The sequence below is a fragment of the Epinephelus lanceolatus genome, chromosome 22 (genome assembly GCF_041903045.1).
Source record: "Epinephelus lanceolatus isolate andai-2023 chromosome 22, ASM4190304v1, whole genome shotgun sequence".
Lineage (NCBI taxonomy): Eukaryota > Metazoa > Chordata > Actinopteri > Perciformes > Serranidae > Epinephelus > Epinephelus lanceolatus.
In genome coordinates this window covers 38,002,233-38,015,279 of record NC_135755.1, presented here as the reverse complement: position 1 = coordinate 38,015,279, position 13,047 = coordinate 38,002,233, and the positions used below count along the sequence as shown (strand labels likewise).

Below are 13,047 nucleotides of genomic sequence, written 5' to 3'. Positions count from 1 at the left end.
TCCTGTTGGCATGTAGGACCACTGAGAAATGTAATTGGTGGTAAACAAGCGGGAGCTCATTAATCGCTCTTTCGGAAGCCTGTTTGCACTGCATCGGCGTATTTGCTGAGGAAACACAGGGCCCAGAGCCGCTCCAGGAGAGCCCAGACCTCCGTATCCGAATCCCGGTCTGCAATTGGCTGCTGCTTCGGCAACGGCGCTGCTCATTTGCATAAATTTCAGCTTCTCTCAACTTCTACTTGATGCTCTGGTCGCTGGCATCGCGCCGCTCGCTGCAGCCGACGCCCCTGATGCCCTTCGTAGCAAGCGTACATTGAAAATGAATGGCTGCCAACCGCTTATGACGCTCATGACGCTTTTGGTGTGGATGCACAGTCAGGAAAACCAGCACTTAAACTTAACATTCACTAACACTCGGAAATATCAGTACTTCAACTTAACAGTTCAGAATCTGGGCTAAATCTTTCTTATTTATAACACACATAACAATAACGTGGTCCAGTTCATTACACTATTAAGCAGGCACACTATGCCGTCTGCTCTCAATGGTATTCGCTTTAAGATGAGCAACTTTTCCTCTTCGTCTTCATTCATAAAAATAAATAAACTCACGCGTGCATCATGCTGCTATCTTACCACACTTCCTGTATCATTTCTATCATAAGCCCTTCAGCGATTCTCCTGTGTAGGTTGTGCGGTGACCTTGGGTGTCTTAAAAGGCATCTCCAAATACAATGTATTATTATTTTTATTATCATTATATGCACAGTAATACAGAAGCAGCCATTGGCACATCTTGGGCTCCCTCCACCATGGTTGATTAACATGCACATTAAGAAAGGGGCAGTAAGCCTGCACCCGCAGGGCTTTTATTTAGTGAGATTTATTTCACCTAGTAGTGACGATGTTTTAACCACCATTCTGACACACTTTGTGGTCATTACGGCCGGGGCTCAATTATCTGGTTCGCTCTATTCTATTCTATTCTATTAAGAGGTCCTCGCAAGCAGCTCCTTCCTGGCGTTTTCTCAACCCTTGTGCTATTTTTTTAATTGCTATGTTTCCAGTCTGTCTGCATTTCAGTGGTATGCACACTGATCAGTTCCGGTAATCAGTTCCCAGTCATAAATGGTCTAACGTAATTCGAGCTGTCCTTCACAATTATATCCTTCACAGATTCACCATTCACGATGTCATTCATGAATCGGGCCCGGAACATCCCTCAATCCCCGTCATGCATCAGTATGCAGGGCAGCCTCTGATCAGCCATATCTTTTCCTGTTTTCACACACTTTAAGGACATGCATAGCGGTCGTCAACTTATTTGAGCTCAGCATGTAGCTGTGTGATTGCCCTCTCATGCACATGGCATCATCGCACCATGATGCTCTGTTCGTATTTAGCGGTGATCCAGAGCATCATTCGTCGACTGCCTACAGGGGAAATGTAGCCGGTCAGCATACACTCGAAGATGCCCATGCAATCTCTAATCCTTTTAGTGACACTCGTCCAGTTCAGTGGTAGGGCTTTTATCATAGGACCCATTACATCTAATTGGGCAATAATCTTGATCCACTTATTGTTGAGATAGATGCATCTAGCTTTGCACTTCCCAATCAGTTTGGTAATATCTATTAAGGCCGAGCAATATAGGGAGGAAGAAAATAAATAAAAAAAATTAATCTCTTTAAAAAAATAACAATAATAATAATAATAATAATAAAAATAAAATAAATAAATAACTAAAATAATAATAATAATTAAATAAATAAATAATAATAATAATAAATAAAAATAACTAAATAAAAAGTGATCAAGTTCAGTGATCAGGTTTGCAGGACCTCACGCTGCATGCTCTAACACCCCTGGTCTTCGGGACCTCATGCTGTATGCTCTGCCTCCCTTGATCTTCAGGACCAAATGCCCCATTATGGCAGTGAGACCTCATGCTGTATGCCTCAACACCCTCGGTCTTCAGACCTCATGCAAATGCCCCATCATGATCTGTGGACCTCATGCTGTATGCCTCAACACCCTCGGTCTTTGGACCTCATGCAAATGCCCTCATGGTCTGTGGGACCTCATGCTGTATGCTCTAACACCCCTGGTCTTCGGGACCTCATGCAAATGCTCCATCATGGTCTGTGGGACCTCATGCCGCATGCACCAACATCAAGGTCATTGGACTGCCTCTGAATGCTCATCTGTGCAACACTTAATTTTCTTTGGTCAGAGGGACCCACTTAATTTCTGTTTTGTCATATCGGACGTAATTTATGTTTGGTCGTCGGACCTTATTTAATTTATCCATTTTATTTAAGTTGGTCTTCCGACCTTAATTTCTATTTGGTCAGGAGACCTTTTATTTCATTTCGGCCTTCCGACCTTTTATTTTGCTCTACTGATGGTCTTTAGGACTCTGGCTTGTGCACCCAGGTCTACAGGACCTCATGCTTATACACGGTAATTTCTTTTCAGCTGTCGGGCCATAATTTCTGTTTGTCACGATGACTTAATTTCTTTTTGGCCATAGGACCTTATTTTACTTTCACCATTTTATTTGAGTTGGTCTTATGATCTTAATTTTTGTTCGGTCTTATGACCTTTATTTATGTTTGGTCTTATTGATCTTTTATTATTTTCTGCACACATAGGCCCAGGTCATTAGGACCTCGCACCAGTCACGTTAATCTCAGTTTGGTCATTAGACCCTTAATTTCTGTTGCTGTCATGCTGAAAATTGCTGACTTTAATTTATGTTTGGTCGCCGGACCTTTGCTTTCTGTTTGCATTATATTATGTTGGTCTTCTGACCTTAATTTCTGTTTGGTCTTACGATCTTTCATTTCTGTTGGTCTTCGTTGACCTTTTATTTTGTTCAACATATAGACACCATGGCCTCCAGATTCATGTCCATCCCTAGCCTCCCCTCTGCCATACGACCTTTTCCCCTGCCACTGCCATTTCACCCCTGGCTCCTTTTCGGTGGTTAGACCTCTTCAAGCCTCCCTCTGCCACTTTCCTTTTCCATGCTTATCTCACATCCCCTGCTTTCTAGACAGCAACTCCCCAAATGCTGTCCCAGTCTCATCCCTACCATATGTTCTCATTAAGGTTAAACTTCCCCATTCAAAAGTCATGCAGGCCATCTAATCTGTTCATTCACATTACACTGCCTCCTCGTTTCAGTTTGTTTCATGTTTTCTTTTCTTTGCATTCCCTCCTAATCTTTATTTGCTTGTTTTGTTAGAAGCCTGTTGCCTCCTGGTAAGGTAAGGATTGCCTCTCGTCAAACGGTTTGTCGTCCCTCCCTCTCTTTACACTGTTTTGGGGGGGGTTCCCTAATTGGCTACGGATCCATCACCCTCCTTATAGCTCACCATCTCGATGGGGTCTAATCGCCAAAGACTTTTCACATTTTCACATTTCATTCTCATGTGCACTTGTAATTAAATATTTTCTTTCCTAACCAAAAAACATGTCTCTCCTGATTGAAATGAAGCTCAGCGTAAGTTCAATCAGGAAGACCTTTCTGTGCTCATTCATTCACAATTCCCTCTCTCTCACTCCCACTGCTTCTTCCAATCAACTGCCTCCGGGCGTGCACTCTTCTAGCTGTCCTATCGTAATTAGCCACGACCTCCATCAGCCAATCAGGTTGTCACTACGAGATTTTAAATCTGTTCTCTCCTCTGCCGCTTTCAGCTGTCATTCTAGGCAGAATCACCGCCCCTCCTCCACCCCGTTCACCTCCAGCCGTCACATCCAAGGTCAAAGATAAACCCGAAGACTCATTCCTCTTCTCATCCGGATCATCAGCACCCATCCATCTGATCCTCATCTCTTCTTCATTTCCTCTACCACCACCAGCGTCTAGACCCCGGGGGGGGTTCCCTAATTGGCTACGGATCCATCACCCTCCTTATAGCTCACCATCTTGAAGGGGTCTAATCGCCAAAGACTTTTCACATTTTCACATTTCATTCTCATGTGCACTTGTAATTAAATATTTTCTTTCCTAACCAAAAAACGTGTCTCTCCTGATTGAAATGATACCTTCTTATTTCACTATAAAAACCTAACTAAGATGTCACCTGGCTGGAGAAAGATTACCAGGGAGCTGAAAGTTTCTGGTAAATGATCATCGCTAATAACAAGCTAAGCTACCTGCTGTTGGCTATATTGTTTGTCATTTCCATTAAATATCACAATATAAAACAAGTTTTCTCTTTTAAAAAGTACCTTTACAAAAGGAGAAAGATAGCAGGTAGGCTACTCACTCATCTTTTTAGTGGTTTCGTCTTCAGTCTGATCTTGAGCGCGCAGCTGATTCACTGTGGACAGAGAGCTCCAATGTTACGCAATGCTACATGGGCAAAGGTACTAACTGAAACAGTAACAATAGTGGGGCGGCATAGCTCAATATTTTTCTAGAATTGTTCAATTTTGTGATAAAAGCACCAAATTTGGCAGATAAGTTGAAAAATATATTAAGAACAAATCTGGATATTGGGGCATCAGAATCTCACCCCCCGGTGGCCAGAGCAGGCAATTGATTCCTAAAATATATATATTTTTAATAATTCTGTATACATACAATGTGGAAACCCCCCTTGTTTCCCTAGAAGGTAAACACCTGTGGGTACTTGGAACAATGTTGCATACATAGAATTCTAGTGTATTCTTTTTTAGAATAATAAATTATCAAAGAAATTCAACTTCCGCTTTTTCTTTTTTCATGATATATTACATTGTGATGGTGTTATACTGAACAATTAGCTATTTTGAATTATTCCTTCTTCTAGCCAACCTTGTGCTGTTTCCATAGAGGTGCAGAACTTGAAGTGAAAAATGAGTCCACAGTGAATAAAAATGTGAGAAGAGCACAAAACGGCCCCAAAATGACTTGGGGTTCAAAGGGTTAATAAAAAATGTAAATACACATTAAATTAAGAAAAATACAATTAGACACACACACAGTCACTCACACACATTTTTTGCAAAGCTACCCCCCCCCGCCACCCCCTCCCACCGCTAGCAAGCCAGCCAGCACGTGTCATGCCACAACCAGTAGAGCCAACTGTCTATCAAGGTACAGTATGTTAAACATTTTATTTGAAATGCAATAACTATCCATCCATCCATCCATTTTCATCCGCTTATCTGGGGCCGGGTCACGGGGGCAGCAGGCCGAGCAAAGCATCCCAGACATCCCTGTAGCAACTCATAATGTAATAATGGCTCATAATGTAATAACGTTTCATAATGTAATAACAGAAATGTAATAAAAGTTAATAATGTAATAATCAGCTCATAATGTAATAAAATCATGAGCGTATAACATAATAACAGCTTAGTGTATAATGTAATAATGTAATAACTTATTACATTATGAGCCTTACTGGCACCACTCATAATGTAATAACAGCTCTTAATGTAATAATGGCTCATATTGTGAGAAAAGTGTTGCATTATCATCCGTTTCTGGTCAAAAATGCACACACTGACGAGAGTGCACTTAAGGGCAGAGGTCTGTGTTTGTGTTTGACTATGATTTGTTTATAGATGGCGCGACAGTAACCAACTCAAAAGCTGGCTGGAGAAGAGGGTGGATTAGGGAAGAAGGAGTCCTTGACTGTCATCCCAACCCGCAGTTTAAAAGAGCATTTCCTTTGTATACTATTGCTACAATAAATGCAGGACACAATAACTTCTACAATAAAAACACATTTAAGATCAGTCTTAAATTGGTCTTATTTTCTCAAATAAGTAAGTGAACACTCTCTCCTTCCATACAACCTAGTGAAGACCTTCCAGTCAAAATGCTGCTGTTATTTTATTGTTGGTCTTAATGCCAATTTAATAAAGACTTTTAATAAGCATTGTTTCCCTACTACTTAGGTTAAATACATGATAGCAGCGTAACATATTCATTCAATTTATTTTGGAACTTGTGCAAGAATGAGAAGAGCGTTTTAGAACCATGTAATAACAATGGACCAGCTCAAAAGTTCTTAAAATGTAAACACAGCCTGTCAGGACAGCCAAGTAAAAACATAAGTCCAAATAAATTTAACTAAACAATATGCATAAATAATACATAACCAACAAAAATCAAGTCCAGGGGGCTCCATTTGTCAGTGACTGTGCCAGTGTTCACTCAGATCAAGGCTTAATGAGTGAATGAAAAAAAAGAAAAGAAAACTTTACTTCTTCCAATCAATGTCTTTAATATGGACCCATCCAAAGGATATATGTTTAGTCACGATCCAGGCTGTAATCCACCTGGCATTTTGGCTGAAGAGCTGCCTGATATTGGATGCAAGGCCACTATTGCATCCAGCCACTCTGTATAACCCACTAATACTTAAGCAGCAGTCTTCATCCATCGTAATATTTAAACTTTCCACCAACTGCTTACCTGCAACAATCACACAGTGGAAGTGAGCATGGCATTCTCAAAGGCCCAAAATACCTAACACGGGTGCCACCTAGTGGCTCAACTTTATACAGCTTATATAATAAAATGTTAGAATGCAATTACGATTAAATAATTCTTGGTTTCACTAATTTAGTTTACTATGCGCTGAAACCTATGCCGTCTGCTTTATTTGCACCTTTAAGATGTAAAAATGATGATAATGCAGCAGTTTTCTCACAATATGAGCCATTATTACATTATGAACTGTTATTACATTATGAGCAACGCCAGGAAGGCTCATAATGTAATAGGTTATTACGTTATTACATTATGCACAAAGCCGTTATTACGTTATGTGTTCATGATTTTATTACATTATGAGCCGATTATTACATTATGAACTTTTATTACATTTAAGTTACTACATTATGAGCTGTTATTACATTATGAGCTGCAACAATCCCTCTCCCCAGCAACACTTTCCAGCTCCTCCTGGGGGGCCCCATGGCGTCCCCAGGCCAGACGAGATATGTAATCCCTCCAGCATGTTCTGGGTCTGCCACAGGGCCTCCTACCAGTGGGACGTGCCCGGGACACCTCCAGTGGGAGCTGCCCAGGAGGATCCTGATCAGATGCCCGAACCACCTCAACTGAACCCTTTTGATGCGAAAGAGCAGCAGCTCCACTCCGAGCTCCCTCTGGATGTCCAAGCTCCACACCCTATCTCTAAGGCTGAGCCTAGCCACCCCACAGAGGAAACTCATTTCCACCACTTGTATCCGCAATCTCATTCTTTCGGTCACTACCCAGAGTTCATGGCCATAGGCGAGGGTTGGGACGTAGATGGACCAGTAAATTGAAAGCTTCACCACTACGGATCGTTGCAGCACCCGCATCACTGCAGAAGCCGCACTGACCCGCCGATTCATCTTACGCTCCATTCTTACCTCACTCGTGAACAAGACCCCAAGATACTTGAACTCCCTTGCTTGAGGCAGTAACTCTCCCCCAACCCGGAGAGGGCAGTCTACCAGTTTCCGACAGAGAACCATGGCCTCAGACTTGGAGGTGCTCACTCTCATCTCAACTGCTTCACACTAGGCTGCAAAATGCTCCAGTGCATGCTGGAGGTCACGGGGTGATGGGTCTAACAGAACCACATCATCTGCAAAAAGCAGGGATGCAATTTGGAGATCCCCAAACCGGACCCCTTCCTCCCCCCGGCTGCGCCTCGAGATCCTGCCCATGAAGATCACAAACAGGATTGGTGACAAGGGACAACCTTGGCGGAGGCCAAGACCCACCGAGAACGTGGTTGACTTCACACCGAGTATACGGACACACTTTGGTCATACAGGGACTGGATGGCTCATTAGCAGCGAGCCTGGAACCCCATACTCCCGCAGTACCCCCCACAAGACCCCCGAAGGGATGCGGTTGTTGAGATTCACAGGACCACAGACGATTTATCATTTGGTAAAATCATCACTGGACATTTAAAGGCTTTTTCCTCTGCATGCTCTTTGTCTTTCAAACAAAGAGAGCTAAGTGACACCCATCTCCACAGGAGGTCTCACCTCACAACTCCAACTGTGGAGCAGCTCACACCTCTTTCCGGCTGGGCCTGGAACAGCCCAGAGGCCCAGACCCTTGCTCCATAGCCCCAAACCACTAAAGTTGCAGCCATTTTTAACTCTGTCTGTTAATCAGCCCTAAACCTAAACTAGATTATAATTCATTTGAAAGCCTCATTCTTAGTCTTTTACATCCGACCTGGAAAACCTCGCAGCCACTTTTATTTGTTATAGCGTACCGTGCTCCTGGCCCGTATTCTGAATTTGTATCTGAATTCTCAGAGTTTTTATCCAATTGTAGGTGATTTTAACATTCATGTCGACGTTGATAATGACTCCCTGGCTACCGCGTTTATCTCATTATTAGACTCCATTGGCTTCAGTCAGGGTGTACATGAACCCACTCACTGTTTTAACCATACCCTCGATCTAGTTCTGACGTATGGAATTGAAATTGATAACCTAACAGTCTTTCCACAGAATCCCTCGCTATCGGATTATTATTTGATTACTTTTGATTTCTTTTTACTCGATAACACACCACTCAGCAACAGTTACTATACTAGATGTTTATGAGATAGTGATGTCGCAAAATTTAAGGAAATGATTACTCCGTCGTTAAATTCAATACCAAGTCCTTCAGTAAAAAAGAAAAAAAAAAAAAAGAAGTTAACAAAGCAAAGAAAGTTCGCTCCTTGGTATAACTCTCAAACCCATAAGTTAAAACAAATATCGCGAAAGTTTGAAAGGAATTGGCGATTAACCCAACTGGAAGAATCTTGTTTAATCTGGGCAGACAGTCTCAAAACTTATAAGAGGGGCCTCCGCAATGCCAGAGCAAACTATTATTCAGCTTTAATAGAAGAAAACAAGAATAACCCCAGGTTTCTTTTCAGCACTGTAGCCAGGCTGACTGAGAGTCAAAGCTCCATTGAGCCTTGTATTCCTTTAGCCCTTAGCAGTAATGATTTTATGAGCTTTGTTAATGACAAAATTCTAACTATTAGAGGCAAAATTCACCTGACCTCCTGTCCTCAGATAGCAGGCCTACCTATCTAACCTCAAACACAGCTGTAAGACCTAATATATATTTAGATTGCTTCTCCCCAATTTCTCTTCAAGAATTGACCGCAGTGATTTCTTCATCTAAATCATCGTGTCTCTTAGACCCCATCCCAACTAGGCTACTTAAGGAGGTCTTACCTTTAGTTAACACTCATATATTAGATATGATCAATATATCCTTATTAACAGGCTATGTACCACAGTCTTTTAAGGTAGCTGTAATTAAACCTCTACTAAAAAAGCCCACCCTGGATCCAGAGGTGTTAGCCAACTATAGACCAATATCTAATCTTCCCTTTATGTCAAAGATCCTTGAGAAAGTAGTCGCAGACCAGCTGTGTGATTTTCTCCATGATAATAATTTATTTGAGGAATTTCAGTCAGGATTTAGAGTGCATCATAGCACTGAGACAGCACTAGTTAAAATTACAAATGACCTTCTGATTGCTTCAGACAAAGGACTCGTCTCTGTACTTGTTTTATTAGATCTTAGTGCGGCGTTTGACACTATTGACCATCAAATTCTGCTACAGAGACTGGAACACTTAATTGGCCTAAAAGGTTCTGCACTAAGCTGGTTTAAATCTTATTTATCTGATCGTTTTCAGTTTGTTGACGTTTATAATGAATCATCCTTACGTACCAAAGTTTGTTTTGGAGTTCCTCAAGGTTCTGTGCTCGGACCAATCCTATTTATTCTATGTATGCTTCCTTTAGGCAACATCATTAGAAATCACTCTATAAATTTCCATTGTTATGCAGATGATACACAGTTGTATTTATCGATGAAGCCAGAAGAAAGTAATCAATTAACTAAACTCCATAACTGCCTTAAAGACTTAAAAACCTGGATGAGCACCAGTTTCCTGATGTTAAATTCAGACAAAACTGAAATTATTGTTCTTGGCCCCAAACAACTCAGAGACTCTTTATCTGATGGCATAGTTTCTCTAGATGGCATTGCTCTGGCCTCTAGCACTACCGTAAGAAACCTCGGAGTAACATTTGATCAAGATTTGTCTTAATTCTCATTTAAAACAAACCTCACGGACTGCATTTTTTCATCTGCGTAATATTGCGAAAATTAGGCCTATCCTGACCCGAAAAGATGCAGAAAAATTGGTCCACGCTTTTGTTACCTCTAGGCTGGATTACTGTAACTCTCTATTATCAGGTAGCTCTAGTAAGTCCTTAAAAACTCTCCAGCTAATTCAGAATGCAGCAGCACGTGTACTAACAGGAACTAAGAAACGAGATCATATTTCTCCTGTTTTAGCTTCTCTGCACTGGCTCCCTGTAAAATCCCGAATTGAATTTAAAATCCTACTGTTAACTTATAAAGCTCTAAATGGTCAAGCTCCATCATATCTTAGTGAGCTCATAGTGCCATATTATCCCACCAGAACACTGCGCTCTGAGAACGCAGGGTTACTTGTGGTCCCTAAAGTCTCCAAAAGTAGATCAGGAGCTAGAGCCTTCAGCTATCAGGCTCCTCTCCTGTGGAATCATCTTCCTGTTATGGTGTGGGAGGCAGACACCGTCTCCACATTTAAGACTAGACTTATGACTTTCCTCTTTGATAAAGCTTATAGTTAGGGCTGGCTCAGGCTTGACCTGTACCAGCCCCTAATTAGGCTGACTTAGGCCTAGTCTGCCAGAGGACCCCCCCCCTATAATACACCGGGCACCTTCTCTCCTTCTCTCTCTCTCTCTCTCTCTCGTATTCTATTACTGCATCTTGCTAACTCGGCCATTCTGGAAGTCACGAACTCAGCTTCTTCTCCGGAGCCTTTGTGCTCCGCTGTCTCTCAGATTAACTCATATCGCAGCGGTGCCTGGACAGCGTGACGTGTGTGGTTGTGCTGCTGCCGTGGTCCTGCCAGATGCCTCCTGCTATTATACACATATGACTATTGTCACACATGTATACTGCCAGATATTAATACATACTTTAAACATATTGTACCACAGTAGCCAGAACTATAACTATAATATTATTACTTTCAATAATGTTGTTGTAACCTACTGTCATTACCTGCATCTCTCTCTCTGTCTCTCTCTCTGTCTCATTGTGTCATGCGGATTACTGTTAATTTATTATGCTGATCTGTTCTGTACGACATCTATTGCACGTCTGTCCGTCCTGGAAGAGGGATCCCTCCTCAGTTGCTCTTCCTGAGGTTTCTACCGTTTTTTTTCCCCATTAAAGGGTTTTTTTTGGGGAGTTTTTCCTTATCCGCTGCGAGGGTCATAAGGACAGAGGGATGTCGTATGCTGTAAAGCCCTGTGAGGCAAATTGTGATTTGTGATATTGGGCTTTATAAATAAAATTGATTGATTGATTGATTGATTGAACTGTTAATAGATACCATCACCTACGGTCCTCCACAGACTGGCTCCACCTGTGCTCCAGCCTCCGATGCATCTTCCTCCGGTCCTGTTGCTGCCGCTGCCGCCCCTCCTCTGGACACCATCTGTGATGACTCCTGGATCCGTCAGGGGACTAAACCTTAAGCCCTGATCAGCTCTACTCCATGGGACCCTAAACCCTGGTCACTGGTTCCTCCTCGCGGCAGGAGAGGGAGGCGCTCCTCTGGCGCACCTCACCACAACATCCAGCTGGAGAATAAATTTGCACCTCTCGACTTCCCTCCTGTAAATGAGGATCTCCAGCATTCTTCCCCTCCATCTCCACGTCACCATCACCTCCAACGCCTCCTCCAGCCATACCTGAGCGCTCCTTTCACTCCAGGACTCGCCGCTCCATACCACTGTTTACACCGGCACCGCGGCGCACTCTCCCCCCCCTCTCTGTCCATTCCTCTCCAGCCACTCCGTTGCCTCAGGTGAAGTCTCCTCCACTGACCTATCAGCTCACCTCATCCAGCCATGAGACCCCACATTCAACATCTCCTCGCCCCCTTTTTACTCCGACTACATTAATAGTCGGGGACTTGATAACCAGAAACATCCATTTTTTCAATGCCGTGATGCGCTGTTTCCCCCAAGCCACGGCCCCCGTCATCCTGGCAAAGCTCTGAGATCTGCTCCAAACACTGCAGCCCTCCATCCACAGAATAATTCTTCATGTTGGGACAAATGACTCTGCTTATTGACAATCTGAGTTGACCAAAGCTGACTTTAAGAGACTTTTACAGTTGCTTAACAGCTGCAGAAAATCCATCTTCATCAGTGGACCACTTTCTCCTCACAGCTGTGGGTCAGAAAAGTTCAGCAGGATCCTTTACTTTCACACCTGGATCCAGTCTCTCTGCAGGGCTCACAATGTTTGCTACATTGACAATTTCCACCTGTTTTAAAATCGCCAATCCTTTTTTAAGTCAGATGGCATCCACCCCAACAAGTTAGGCTGCAGCATGCTAAAGGCTAATCTGCAGCACGCTGTGCAATATCACCCACATGACTGACTGTTGTCTCACCTCATTCACACACCCACACAGGTCCCTCCCTCTTCCCCTTTGGTGCCTTCCCAGTATGCTACTGCCTGCCAGACTGAAAATAGCCCTTGTTTGACTGTTTCCCCAGCCTGCACTGTAAAAAACTGTCAAGCTCACAGTCAGTTGCTCCTCCTTTGACTGTCATCCCAACCCGTCTTACTCTCAGACATCGTAATATTGTCTCCAAGTCCACCCGCTCAGTATATTATAACAATCTCATTACTATTTTGCAGTCTATAATTTCATCCTCACCTCCCCTCTCCTCCAGATTTAGTCTGCTAAATGTGAGATCACTGTCAAACAAATCATTTGTCTGTCAAGACTTTATTCTGTCCCAAAATCTTGACTGCCTCCTTATCATTAGCCCCTTTTACACTGCCAGATTTTCGAATGTTCGGCTGATTTGCAGGCAAGCTGTGAGCGTTTAGACACATAGAGCCGGATTGGCGAGTTGATCCAAGGTGCCCAATTTTCCACCATGTAGGCGTAAACATGTTGGCGGAACCTTTTTGGTTTAAAAAGAACGAGG

At 42.8% G+C, this 13,047-nt stretch overlaps 1 protein-coding gene across 6 annotated transcripts in view; it reads right to left on the bottom strand.

Moving 5' to 3' along the window:
• Positions 1-13,047, bottom strand: part of afap1 (actin filament associated protein 1) — a 350,733-nt gene that overhangs the window by 57,824 nt on the left and 279,862 nt on the right. For 4 of the 6 annotated variants that reach the window (XM_078164813.1, XM_078164812.1, XM_033609884.2 and 1 more), the window contains exon 9: positions 4,281-4,334. The exons of the other annotated variants lie outside the window; for them this stretch is intronic. In XM_078164813.1, the coding sequence (XP_078020939.1) occupies positions 4,281-4,334 (54 nt within the window). The remainder of the gene's footprint in view (positions 1-4,280; positions 4,335-13,047) is intronic. 6 annotated transcript variants of the gene reach the window in all.